At 37.7% G+C, this 14,613-nt stretch overlaps 1 protein-coding gene across 1 annotated transcript; it reads right to left on the bottom strand.

Annotated features, from left to right (window-relative positions):
• Positions 1-913: 913 nt before the first annotated feature.
• Positions 914-3,024, bottom strand: LOC109621595 (uncharacterized). Its single transcript, XM_020075663.3, has 2 exons — positions 2,726-3,024; positions 914-2,616 (listed from the first exon to the last, which is right to left on the bottom strand). Exons 1-2 carry the CDS (start codon positions 2,858-2,860, stop codon positions 1,114-1,116), a joined length of 1,638 nt encoding a protein of 545 aa, XP_019931222.3. The 5' UTR covers positions 2,861-3,024; the 3' UTR covers positions 914-1,113.
• Between the last annotated feature and the right edge of the window lie 11,589 nt (positions 3,025-14,613).

Raw genomic sequence — 14,613 nt, 5'->3', positions numbered from 1 at the left:
CAGAAGAAATTTTGGGAGAACTCTAGGCTAGGGTCAAGACAGAGCTCACGAGAGTAAATGTGAGGTGTGAAGAATTAGCAATAAGTTAAAATTCACAAATACAAAGAAATTAAAAAAAAAAAAAAGTAAATGTGAGTTCGAAATGTTGATCAGAATTCCTCAGGTTTTCTCCCGTTTGCGCCGATGTGTAACCTGGCATCTGTTTTTTGAATCCAATAGTGGTACATGTGCTGAAGGAAAACAATGAAATTCAATGGATATATTTCAAATAGATTGTTCAGAATTTCTCAGAGTTGTTCTCGTTTGCACAGTGTCTTGCCCCAAGACTCTAGGGGGAAACCCTGAAAGTGCTTCTGGAAGAATCTCAAAAGGAACTGTTGTAGAAATCCCTAAAGAAACGACTTGAGGAGCTCCTGGAGGAACTACTGGAAGAATTTCAGAAGCATAACAAAAAAAAACTGGGGCAAAAACTATTTAAAGAATTTTACAAGAAACTCCTGCAAAAATTGTCATTTTTTTATTCTTCACATCCTTCTGACAGCATCGATCGTTTCGTTAAATTGCTGTCAGTTAAACAAATGTCAAAATTACTTACGGAAAAAGGAGGAATGTCTCTTAAGCGCTCTACTTGGGAACTGGAAACTTACCATTTACCGTATCGTGATTTGTGTGCGCCTTTTTGAGGACATATGTCGCTCAATTACGTTTACAACCATTTCAATACCGTTACTGCAATTTTAATTTAAAGTCAAAGTGATTCCAGTCTCAGACGAATGACAACGTGTACGTTTTTTAAATATTTGGTTTTTAAATATTCAAATGTGATTCTTTCGGATTTAACTAATTGTATTGAGCATCGGAAGCTTTACTAACGTGTAGCACTTATTTCATCTGTGTTCTGATAAAACAAAAGTTATTTTTCATCGTATATTTTCCCCATAACAAAAGTAAAAACAATGTGTAAAATCGATCTAAATCTACTGCTATATCATATTCAATTATAATGGTTTATTGCCCGAGTATACGTCCCCTTTTATCTTGCAAATTTCGCATTTCATCGCTTATCACGCTCCGGCTAAATTCATACGAGATAATAAGGCTTGCAATAGCATCTCACAGCTTGGACTTCGCCACCATTGTGCGCAATTCACGTCGCAAAATCTTACCACTGGCCGTCTTCGGTATCTCGGCAATGATTCGCACTCCGCCGTGCAAATGTTTGTGTTTCGATAGCTGACTTGCTACCCAGTCTACAACCTCTTTCTCGCTCAACTCCACTCCTGGTTGAGCCACCACAAATGCCATCGGTAACTCACCGTTCACTTCGTCCTTCACACCGATCACCGCAGCATCCTTGATTTTCGAATTGGTGAGAAGCACTGCTTCCACCTCTGCTGGTGGAACTTGGAAGCCACGATATTTGATCAGATCCTTTATGCGATCGACAATATAAAAATCTTCATCCTCATCGAAATATCCAGTATCTCCGGTATGTAACCATCCATCCTGGTCTATAATCGATCGCGTTTCTTGGTCATTCTTGAGGTATCCCTTCATGACCATAGGTCCCTTAGCGCAGATCTCTCCAACCTGGTTGGGACCCAATGTCTTCCCTGTGTCCGGGTCTACCACCTTAACCCAAAACATGCGGTTCACCTTACCGACGCTTCCCGGTTTTCCAAAGTTCCTGGTCAGAACACCAAGTGAAGTTTCACTTAGGCCGTACCCAACGCGTATCAAGAGCAAGTTCGGCAAGCGTTTCTGAACCATGTCCTCGACTTCCTTGCTTAGAGGCGCTGCACCACAACTGATCGCTACCAACGAACTAAGGTCATACTTCTCTACAAGAGGATGTTTTGCAAGAAATACCACCAGCGGTGGAACTAGCGCAGCAGAAGCAATTTTATATTTTTCAATGGTTGACAGAAAGAGCTTCGGTTCGAATTTAGGCAGTGATACAAGCGTGCGTTTGTTGCAGCATGCACTTAGCAGAATCATATAGCCGTAGATATGGAAAAACGGTAGCAGTGCGAGTCCCAAGGAAGTTGGTGATAGAGAAAAGGTTTTCAAATCATCACGAATGTAAGCCAAAACGGCCATAATGTTGTAATGTGTCAGCTGTACAGCCTTTGGAAGACCTGTAGTTCCTGAAGATAGAACCATGAGGGCAACTTGGTCTTTCAAGCTTACTGGCTGAGGCGTAAAAGTCCTGGCACTTTTAAGTTTGTTTCTATCGAACAGCTCTCTGAACAAGGTGACGCGTTTATGAGGTCGCTCCTTTGCACCGATCAAAGTGATCATCTTGATCGATGGAACAGTGTTTGCTACCGAAAGTAAAGTTTTCACAGCTATTGGAGAAACGAACACGGCGCGAGGCTGAGTCAGTTTGAGAACATGTTCGAGCTCGGTCGATGTATAAGCCGGGTTCAGTAGGATCGGAATAGCATTCATGTAGGTAGCAGCAAAAGCAATGAGCGGTAGCTCAAGCCGGTTTTCGCACATGATCGCGATCATCATGTTTTTCTTGATGCCGATACGATGGAAGCGGTTCGCCAATCGGACCGATTGCTCCAACAGGTCGCTGTAGGTGATAGATTCATTGGTAAGACCATCGATCTGGAAGGAAATGAACAGATCAACAATACTTTTCCTATCATTGATCAGCTTGCAATCGCTTATTGCGCTGATCTGCCAATACCACAAAAACAATCAATCTAGTACTTACATATGAAACATCATCACCATTCTCGCGCAAGCGCTTGATGATAAGTTCTCCTAGCGAACGGCAACCTGCTTCGACACTTTCTTCCGTCGATCCACCGTAGAAAACATATTCTTCCTTTTTGCTGTTGTTCATCATAAATTTCGATGTTGCTACTTTTGATGATGTTGTCTCGGAGACACTTGATATGGCACTAAACTAAATTGATTACCAGTTTTCACGAACTCAAATAGTATCTTCTCCTGATAAACATCGTTATCTCGACGAGGTAGCTTGCAAGTACTAGTGCCGCTCACGATTACTGTCTTTCGCATGGAGGGCACGTTTAAAATAATTTACACATAATTGTAATTGGTTCGGGTGGTTTGAATAAAATTGACCTTTTGTATTTCATACAGAAGTGATCCAATTTATGTAAAAAACGATCCAAATTGTAATAAATTGATCCTCACTCAGTAGCTCACAGGAAGTTCCACTTGTTATCGTGAGATCCTACTTTTTATTTTATATCTGCGCTTTGGAAATTGACCGTGCAATGATGTAATGAATGGAATGTTAAAAATTCAACAATTAGTTTTGCGAGGTTTTCCGTGTTTGAATTGGTGCCAAAACCTAATTAAATATTTCATTGACTCTTGTCTTGTCTCAAGTGATGCTTTATCACATAAATGATTCTGTTCATAACAATCACGCATGAAGTGTCTATTTTAAGCGTGCACTTAATAAAAACAAGTAGAGATTAAATTGCTCAGCACAACAAAGTGTAAAAGTGTAATCTACTCTTTCTCTCTGTATCTATGATCTCTCTCACAGCTCTCAATATTTTCTCTCATAGCTCAGGCTTGTCATTCGTAAAAGAGGAAGCGAGAGAAACTTAAATCCAAGTTTAAATCAGAATAAGGAATAAGGTACACCGGGGCAAGTTGAAACGGATGGGGCAAGATGAAACAGCGGGTTAACAAGATGTTTTCTAATGATGATAAACAGTTTGATCACCATAACACATAGTTTTTGATTCAAACAATCTTTTAGCGAAGGATAAATTTCCAAATTGTATTGAAATCTGTTTCAAAACTTCGTGTTTCATCTTGCTCCACCCGTTTCAACTTGCCCCGGTGTACCTTAAGAATTACACAAAATCAATGCAATTAGGAGTCGTGCAAAGAACCAAATTAAATTAGCATGTCAAATCAATTCAGAGGGCTGCAAAATGATGAGTCAAAAAGGTATGTGGTCCAACATAGCACTGGTCTTCACAAGGTTCTACCTCATGCTCCCACAGGTCAATCGACGATGACAAAGACTACCAGCCTAGAGTTGGGTGCTTAGCTTAAAGTGCAACCTGGCAACTTCAGATAGACTGAGGACCCAGGCAACCAGGAAGTCGCATAAGAATTCACACTGTACATCGTATAAAGTACTATTTTAAGTCACTATCGCATATATGTACAGCGGACGGACAATATTCATCGCATATGATGATATTTTTTGAGCTTATTACGACTTATCAGGTTAAGTCATATAAGAATACAAATCAACTTTTATTTGGTACTAGCTGACCCGACGTGGCTAGCCACGTTAGCTAGAAAAAGATTGTTTTTGAAATTCCAGTTACACTTCTTCAATGAAACTGTTTTCGAGAACATTCCAGAATCTCTCTCCAGAATGCTTCTCTCTTGAACGTTCAGTAATTTCCAGAAAGTTCTCAAAATTTAATGAATTCTGGTTTTCCAGAACTTTTCAGAAGGTCCATTTGACATTTTTTGTCTTGAACGTTGACAAACTCCCCGAACATAATCGGCATTAAAAAATTTGTTCCACAAAATTCCAAAAGGTTAGTTTTCTTATTCCTTCTGAAACATTCAGTAACTTCTAGAAAGTAGCTGGAAAGTTTAATGTTCCAGAATATTCTAGAGATTTTTTTCTGTTTTCATTTGGAATGTTCAGTAGCTTCCAGAAATTTCTCAAACATTTTATGAATCTGGTTGTTCCAGAACCTTCTTAAAGAATATTATATTTTCTTTCTTTCTGGAACGTTCACAAACTCTCAGACACTTTTCGTAAATTGAAAAAAGTTTGCAGAACCAAGGTCTTTGTCTTGTTTTTGTCCAGTAAATTCTCGAAAGTTCTAAGAATTTTGATTACCTAGAACATTTTCGTAGATTATTATTCTTCTTTCTGAAACATTCAGTAATCTCTAGAAAGATCTCAAAATTTTATGAATTTTGGTGTTCCAGAACATTTTAGTAAATCCTTTACTTCTTTCTTGAACTTTCATAAACTTCCAGAAAGTTCTTGAAATTAAGAATGAAAAGTGTACAGAACATTCCAGAAGGTACTTCTCCTTTCTCTGTTTGAAACGTTCAGTAACGCACAGAAAGTTTTCGATATTTGAGGAAGTGTGATATCCAGAATATCTCAGATGATTGTTTTACTTTTGTAACGTTCAGTATCTTTCAGAAGGTTTCTGGAAATTTTTAGATTTTTATGTTCCAGAACATTCTAGAAGGCTCTTTTTTACTTCCTTGCTCGTTCCCTAACGTCTATAACCTTTTCCCAATATAATAAAGTTTCATGCTCTAGAACATGCTAGAAGGTTCTTTTCTAAAACGTTTAACAACTTAGAAGTGGTTATTAGAAGACGAATTTCTCAGTTAACCCTAAAAGGGATACCTGGGGTCCATTGGACCCCAGGCGCCTTTAAGAGCTCGTCTTTGATGGAACACACTCAGCGAGGTGACGAAACTGAGGCCGTGAAGGTATCCCTTTTAGGGTTAATAACTGAGCTCATAGACACAGAGATAGACACATAGACACATAGAAGCTGAGAAGCAGGCTTTGTCCCAGTTGGGACGTTACGCTAAAAAAGAGATGCTCCATAATGCTGCAGAAGGTTCTTCTTCTTCTTCTTCCTGAAGCGTCCAGAAACTTCAAAGGGATTCTCGAAAATTTAAGAAGCTCCATATATTAGAGCATTCCAGAACGTTATTTATTTTCTGGAACTTTCAAAAAGTTCTTAGAATTTTTAGAATATTGATGTGTAATGTAACCAGTTTTATAAAATATCATAAATTAACAAAATGAACATTTCAAACATATTTTCCCAAAAACCATAAATTATCAGTTTCAACATTTCCAAAGAAACTGTTTTCCACTTGAAACATGAGTTGACCATTCTGTAAACGTTCCCATGCATAAGTTGGATGCGCATATGCATATTTCCACTCAAGGCAATATCCTCTACGGATAATGTCATTTCACAGCTAATTGCTAAAACATTTCTATACCACACAAGTGTTGCAACCCACATAGAACACTTGTGATTCCCATGCATTGAAGTGTCGACTCAATAATCGATACCATGTTGCACCATTCTAGAAACGGTCTCATGGCGTCAAATTTCATAGAACTCCCAGTGCGCTTTGCAATTCTGTTCTTTCTCCCTATCTTTGGCTTAAGCCATCGGCGCACAGCTAGAACATACCAGTGCCGTGTTCGCGCGCACATATTGGTAGTTGTTTTGTCATTTCTACTTTCCTGTGATTGGACGATCGGTAAATGGTTGTATCTAAACTTCTCCCACCAAAACCATTAGCTTAATGAAGTACTAGATTTAACCTTCCGTTAATCGCGCTGTTGTACTTTGTACAACACATGAGAATTATCGACTATTACTTTGAAACCATCTTTTCTATCGATGTCAACCCAAAATGTATTCTACAGGAATCTTATTTGGAATATTATAAGACCTTTTTTGAAAACAGTATAACTCCTTATAATGCGGAAAATTGAAAATCGCAATATGAAGAACGTACTATATTTAAGATAAGATAGACAGTTGAATGTGAATTAGTGCATTTCAAAATCTAAATGATCTAGAAATATGGTGTCTTCGGCAAAGTTACTTGGGATATCAAGGGCCTTCGCGAGGTGATCTGAGAAATTCAGATTTCAACCGATAGGCGGCGCTAGTGAGCATGTAATTTTTTTATCCCAAATAACTCAGGATCCTGAGTACTTAGAATGATTGTGTCTTCGGCAAAGTTGTTTGGTTGGTTAAACACTAACTGATGGAGAGCCGTTTGGTTTGAAACTCCACATCTAGGTGGCGCTAGTGGGCATTGAAATTTTATAACTCATACATCTCAGGACCCTGATTACATTGAAAGATGGTGTCTTCTGCAAAGTTGTTTAGTAGATCAAACACTAACTGATGAAGACAAGTATGATGTGGAATTCCACATCCAGGTGGCGCAAGTGAGTACTCAAACATTATAACTCATATATCTCAAGATCCTGATTACTTAGAAAGATGATGTCTTCAGCAAAGTTGTTTAGTTGATCGAACACTAACTGATGGAGAGCCGTATGATTTGAAACTCCACATCTAGGTGGCGCTAGAGGGTATTCAAATTTTATAACTCATGTGTCTCAGGACCCTGATTACTTAGAAAGATGGTGTCTTCTGATCTACCAACCAACCTTGCCAAAGATATCAACTTCTTAGGTAATCAGACTCGGAGATATATAAGATATAAAATTTGCATACTCATTAGCACCACTTACTGGCGAAATATTGATTTCAACAACCCATCAACCAAATGCACTTAACCTATTTGACAACTTTGCCGAAACCACCATCTCTCTTCTAGTAACCAGGATCCTGAGAACTATTGCATATACATTTTTTATGTTTACTAGCATCATCTAGTGGTGAAACTACGATTCAAACGGACAACTATCTGTAAGTTTTCGATCTTTTAGAAGGTCGGCACGAGAGGTAACTTTTCCTCCATTTGGTCTTTGATCTACCAAACAACTTTGCCGAAGACACCATCTTTCTGAGTAAAGTGGAGCTTCGTGGTCGTTCGGTTAGCGTTACCAAGTGTGTAACCGCACCATGCTATCCACTGGTGCATGTAATGTATGTCGTGTCCATGGTCTAGTGTTAAGTTCTGTTCAGTCCGTACAGCCTCTGGCTGAAGACGGTGTCCCGTGCCTTTTTAATCGGGATCCTGAGCTACATGAGATTAAAAATTAACATGCTCACTAGCGCCTCCTAGTGGTGCCATTTGAAATCAAACTGTCACTCATCTATAAGCCCTTGATATACCAAACATCTTTGCCGAAGACACTATCTTTCTAAGTAATGAGGGTCCAGAGATACATAATATATAATATTTAAGTGCTCACTAGCGCCGCCAAGTGATGAAATTTCAAATTAAACTGCGAATCATCCGTAGGTACTTGACCTACCAAACAACTTTGTCGAAGACACCATCTTTCTAAGTTATCAGGTTCCCGAGATACAAAGGATATAAAGTTTATTTGCTCACTAGAGCGCCGCCTAGTGGTGGAATTTCCAATTAAACGGCCAATAACACTAGTTTACAGCATTTTTGAACTCGGTAAGCTGATGATCATTTTTGGTGTAGAATCATGCCCTGAGTACGAAAACGCGAAAGAAAAAAATTACAGTAGATCGGAATTGTTTTCGACTTTCCATACAAGGTTGATGATTTGAAATCGATTTTTGTTCTATTTTTAAGCAAAGTCGCTCACTTGAGCTGAAATTTTTACTGTAACTCGCCTACATATGATATGTCAACTAAACGTCGAGAAAGAATTTTTAAGTTGTTATTTTTCATATGGAAAAAAATACATTTCTTCAAAAAAAAATTGGGAATTTTGCTAAAACTTAAGAAGATCGTCCCTAAAGCTCGCCAATATCTTGAATTTCATCAATCTGACGATAAACCTGTATTCAGATGATCGATTGGTATTGTATTCAGCTTTCAATTGATGAAAAAAGATTTAAAATTGAAACAATCCGCAATATAGGGTAATTCGCCAATTGTTGAACGGTTAGTACCGGCATTTTGGTTTTCGTTTGTTTTTCCGTGCATAATTCCACTTTAGTTGAAAAATATCCAGTGAACGTCTAGATCTACTTATCCCTTATACTGCCCATTGAATTTGTATTCTCTTAAATTCCATTTTCTAAGAGAAAATAAAACATTTGTATGGGAAGTCTGTAACCCAAATGTTGAACGCTTCCTTAAGCTAGCTCATCCTAATGTTGGACGGTTCTCGCCAATTGTTGAACGGTTGAAGCTTTGTTTGTAATTGATGACGTATAACCCGACATCAACCTATCATTCACCTGTTTTTATTTTGGCCACCAAACCCAACATAGTAACATAGTAACCCAACATAGTAACGACAGTTACCCGATGTGGGTCCAACAGTGGTCCAACATTTGATAAAAATTGACCCGACTTTGACCCGACATCCGATGTTTTTTCACCCTGGCGGATTTTTTCCGGTTTTTTTTTGTGTTTTGTTCCCAGCTAGTCCGAGCTAGAGACAATTCATATAAATGACAAAGAATCGCACATTTGAAGAGAGCTCTAGTGGGCTGAAATCGGTTTAAAGATGACTAGATGCAAAAATGGCTGAAAAGATTTGATTAGAAACGAAAACGACAGAAGAAAAGTACGCCTTTTAAAGCCCCTGAAACTTTTCTGGAAACCCATGGGACCCACTCAACCCCCAATAACACTCATGGAACAACCCTGAAATCCCTTGAAAACCAATGGATTGCTCCTGAGCCTCCTGGAACGCCTTGAAATACTCCTGGGACCCCCTAACACTCTGAATTCCTCTTGAACACCTCTGAAACGCCCTTGAAACCCATTGAAAACCACTGGAATCTTTCTGAAGCCCACTGGAACACCCTCAGAACATCCCTGGAACGCCTTTGAAACCCCACGAAATGTACGGTTAGGTAAACTGAAAAAAAAAATCTAGCAGTCATGCTAACATCGTAGGTTATGCCAGTGTTCAACAATTGGATCATGGATGCATAATAATAGTGTGATAAGAAAAATATTTTTTTCAAAATAAATTACAATGAAAATATGATTTTAAACAATGTTAAACTGTTAATGACATCCTTCCAGCTCTTGTAACTATGGTGTGCCTTTGATATTTGTGGTCGATTTGCCCGCAAAGCTTAGTTCGTAACAGCAATTTCTTAAAATTAATCTTAAGAATTGTGCAGTTTTCGTGTCATCAGCGGTACAAAATTTTCAATCAATTTTTTTGACGAAAAATATGTTTAATTTGGTAACTTAATTAGCAATATCATGACCCACATGTATATACATCTACATCATACGTTTACGTTGGATGAAAATTACTTAAGTAAGATTTATAATAAAATATTCAGAAACTGTTCAACATTTGGGTAGTGTTCAACAATTAGCGAAATACCCTATTTGAATTTTAGTAAATTGCATATTTTGAAAAGTTGTAAAACTCGATATTGAGCTAAAACTCAAAAACTGTTCTACTTAAATTTTTTTGAAGGTCGGTTTCGAAATCAGCACTAAATTGTGCTTCAAAAATTTTGGTCGTTGACAGAAGTTCACGGCTTTCGTTTTATTTTGTAAACTTGTGTAATCTGTAAGCCGTTTACCTACCAAACAACTTTGCCGAAGACACCATCTTTCTAATATATCAGGATCCTGAGATATAAGATATAACATGAAATTGCTCACTAGCGCCGCCTAGTGGTGAAATTTCAAATTAAACTGCGAATCATCCGTAAGTCCTTGACCTACCAAACAACTTTGTCAAAGACACCATCTGTCTAAGTAATCAGGATCCCGAGATACATAGGATATAAAATTTATTTGCTCACTAGCGCCGCCTAGTGGTGGAATTTCTAATTAAACGGCCAATAATCTGTAAGCCGTTGACTTACCAAACAACTTTGCCGAAGACACCATCTTTCTAAGACATCAGGATCCTGAGATATAAGATATAACATGATATTGCTCACTAGCGCCGCCTAGTGGACGTATTACGAATCAACTTTGTCAGCATCAAGTAGCCCATGAAATTTACAACAACTTTGCCAAAGACAGTCCTTTTCTAAACAATCAGGATCCTTAGATATTTTAGAATGTATGGGTGTTGTACAAAGTACAACGCGCGACTGCTCGCGTTACAAAAATTGGCGCGAGTACTGAAAGGTTAAGAACCTTCAACGTTTGTAATGAAACTAAAATAAATGACTTTATGTTTAACCACCAAGAAGAGTAGACTTGTTCTTACGGAAAAGAAGTCCAGATGGCGACCGGACTGAGAAAAGTTCGTTGTTTTTCGGCGACGCGTGTGGAAGTGTTCTAATCCGTGGCTATCCGTGCGGTTCAAATTGTGGCGATCGTTGCCCATCAAAGCAACAGCAATCGAAACGGTACACAGCGAGAGTGCAGCAAGTGAATTTACCCCACGAGTGAGGCCAGTCGATGTGAAAATCGTCATTGAATATTGTATGTGCGGTTGCTCGCTTTATCGAAAGAAGGGTGAAAAGTGAACTTTTTTCACGCAGTTTTTACGGGAATCCTGAAAATTGTGCTTTTTGTGGGATTAGAAAGTGAAAAAAAAATGGGATTTTTTTAGTTCTGACGAAATAGTCGCGAACTCAAGTTCGACAGAAAAAACAGTGATTGCAGCTGCACTAGTGATTATGGTGATAGTTATGCTGATTCTTGTACTTGCAAGAATGTACGCAAAGTATGTTAAAACCAGTGTGAGCGAAGTAGCAAGGCGAGAAGTGCAATTGAGCACATTGCGCCAAGTGTAAGTGGAACATTCTGAACACAGACTGAAGTGAAAGTAAAAAAAAAAAAAAAAAAAAAAAAAAAAAAAAAAAAAAAAAAAAAAAAAAAAAAAAAACTATAAGTAAAATACAATGTATTGCAAGAAAATTCTGGCAGCTACCTCGCCAAAAAGAGGTAAACAGTGAGAAAAAAAAAACGAAAAAAATCCTTATGAAGTATTACAACACTACCTCGCCAAAGAAAAAAAAAAAAGGTAAACAGTGTTAATGAAGAAATCAAACAAGAGCAGAGAAAATTTGAACAACTGCCACCAGACGGACGGCAGGCGATGCAACGAGAGCCGAGAAAATTGAATAACTGCCTCTACACGGGCGGTAAGCGATGCACCGAGAGCCGAGAAAGCGAATGACTGTCTACACACGGGCAGCAGAAGCAGTGGACAAATCGGAAGAACGCGATTAATGGGTGAGTCGGTAAAATATTTTTATTGCTATTTGAATATATGGAAAGTAAATGAGTATTGCCATTCTATACAATGTTGATAATTTTAATTGCTATTATAAAATATGAAATGTAAAAGAGTTTGCTATTCTATTCAGAGTTTCTATTTGTGATTGTTATTTGAATGAGTTTGCTTTTGATTGCTATTTGATTATATAAAAAAAAAAACATTTACAGACAGAATATGGATGATTGGGAAGAATTTATGTCTTTATTGAACGAAATAAAAAAACGGAAAATCTAATATCCCGGCGTTTGCGCCATTTGACAAAACCAGCCAACCGAAAACGTGGGAAGAAGTAATTAAGCGTGTAAAAGAATTGCCTGGGGATGATCCAATTACGTGGTTACCCCTGAATGATAAATCAGTAGCGGTAAACGCAAATTTAAAGAAATCAAAAAAATGAAATGCAATCGTATGAACAATTGCACCGATTGTATAAATATTTTAAAAAGGCAATAAATACTAGGCTTACTACTGATTTATTGCGAGATAAAGAAAAACTTAACCACAAATTGAAAAATGATATAGAAATTTATTTACAAGAAAATCTTCATCATATAGAAGATACTGAATTTAACGTTATTGTAAAAAATTCAAGATTTTGGCATTTTGAAATTCAAAAGCTAATTAATCACAAGCTTGAATTAGCCAACTTACATACTACGGTGAATAAGAAGACTCATTCATTGGGTGGTATAGCAAAAACTACCACCGCATATGAACATACTTTGAAAACAAATAAATCTACTTTAAACTCAACTAAAAATATAAAAATGGCTCCATTTGATATGAAACAGGCGACAGCCATCGTACCGATGTATGATGGTACGCCTGAGGATTTAGATGCATTTATTGATGCGATCAACCTGCTTGCAGAATTAACAGCAGAAGAAAATACAGAGACAGCTGTAAAATTTGTCAAAACAAGATTGACCAAAAAGGCAAGACTGGGTCTTCCAAATAACTTAGCCGACTTGGCAGGCATTGCAAACGATTTGAAAACACGTTGCAAAGGCCAAATCAAACCGGAATCGATAATAGCGAAATTAAAACAAGTGAAGAAAAAGTCAACGGCTGAATTTTGTGATGAGATCGAAAATCTCACATTACAGCTAAAAAGTCTTTACATGGAACAGCAAGTTCCAGAAAACGTTGCAAATTCGATGGCCACTAGAATTGGGTTAGAATCTCTCATTAATGGAGTCTCTTCCCATGAGACTAAGATAATATTAAAAGCTGGAAACTTCTCAAACATTAAGGATGCAATCCTTAAAGTTAACGAGAATAATGATACACAGAATGCCCAGGTACTATTTACCAATTCAACAAGCCAATATAATAGGCAATTCAATCAAACGCCGCGACACAACTCTCGATTTGGCTCATACAGCAATCACCAGCGTGGTAATTTTAATACCCGCAACACAAGAGGCCGCCAGTCTTTCAACAACGGCACGCGAGGCATCCAAAATAATAACAACTATCGTCCACAAAACCAACGCTACAACAACAACTACAACAACTACAGGCAGCAAAGAGGAAACCCTGCTCGTATGTCAAACCAAAACAATCCACATTTTAGTAGAGTTTACACAGGGGCAGCGACACAGTTACCCAGTGCTCCGCATATTAACGCCTTCGCTGACATGCAGTCTGCTCCCCAAGTTCAAAATATGATGAATCAACTAAACCTAACTGGCTCGTCCAGTGGAAGCATGAACCATCCAACAGCACGTACTATGCAACCAATGAATGTGAATGGTTCACATTTTTTAGGGGGGAATACGAACCTACCTCAATTTATGCAATGAACTTAGGTGCAACAAACTTTATCAAATTACATGTAAACATGACCAGCACCAAATGTTCTTTCATAATAGATTCGGGTTCAGATATATCAATTTTCAAACAAGATAAAATACAATATTATCAACCAATCAATCCAAATAAACGATTCAAAATAACAGGCATTATTGTCCGTGCAGTTGAATCACGGAATTTTCGACTAGCGAAGTTGGATTTTTCTCCAAATCCGTGCGTCGGACCTAACTTCGGAAGTGGTGCGCTGTATAGCGGACCAGGTTTACTATACAGCGCACCACTTCCGAAGTTAGGTCCGACGCACGGATTTGGAGAAAAATCCAACTTCGCTAGTCAAAAACTCCGATTTTCAACTAAATTGAGAATACAGATGGTGTGACAGAAACCATCGCCGAAACCGAGACCATCTTAAAATTTGAGAATGGTCTCAAACTGAAACATAATTTCCAAATTGTAAATAATGATTTTCCAATCCCAACCGACGGTATATTGGGACGGGAATTCTTTTGTAAATATAGATGTGTAATTGACTACGATCAATGGCTATTGAAATTTATTTTCGAAAACCATATGATTGAAGTTCCTATAGAAGATAATATTGATAACGGTTTCATTTTACCCAGTGAGTGTGAAATAATAAAAAATATCTCAAAATTAAATATAATGGAAGACATGGTTGTTTACTCTGAAGAAATCCAACCTGGAATATTCTGTGGAAACACCATTATCTCTCCGAAAAATCCTTGTATAAAATTTATAAATACAACGAACAAACCTGTGTACATAAATAATTTCAAACCAATTATGGAACCACTACATATGTATCACATTGTTAAAACAAATATAAGCAGTGTTAATGATAAGAGACGCTTAAATGAAATAATTAATGAAATAGACGTAACAAATATACCAGATTACGCTAAGAATGACTTTTA

Source organism: Aedes albopictus, chromosome 1, assembly GCF_035046485.1.
Source record: "Aedes albopictus strain Foshan chromosome 1, AalbF5, whole genome shotgun sequence".
Taxonomy (NCBI): Eukaryota; Metazoa; Arthropoda; class Insecta; order Diptera; family Culicidae; genus Aedes; species Aedes albopictus.
This window is presented reverse-complemented; position numbering and strand designations above follow the sequence as displayed.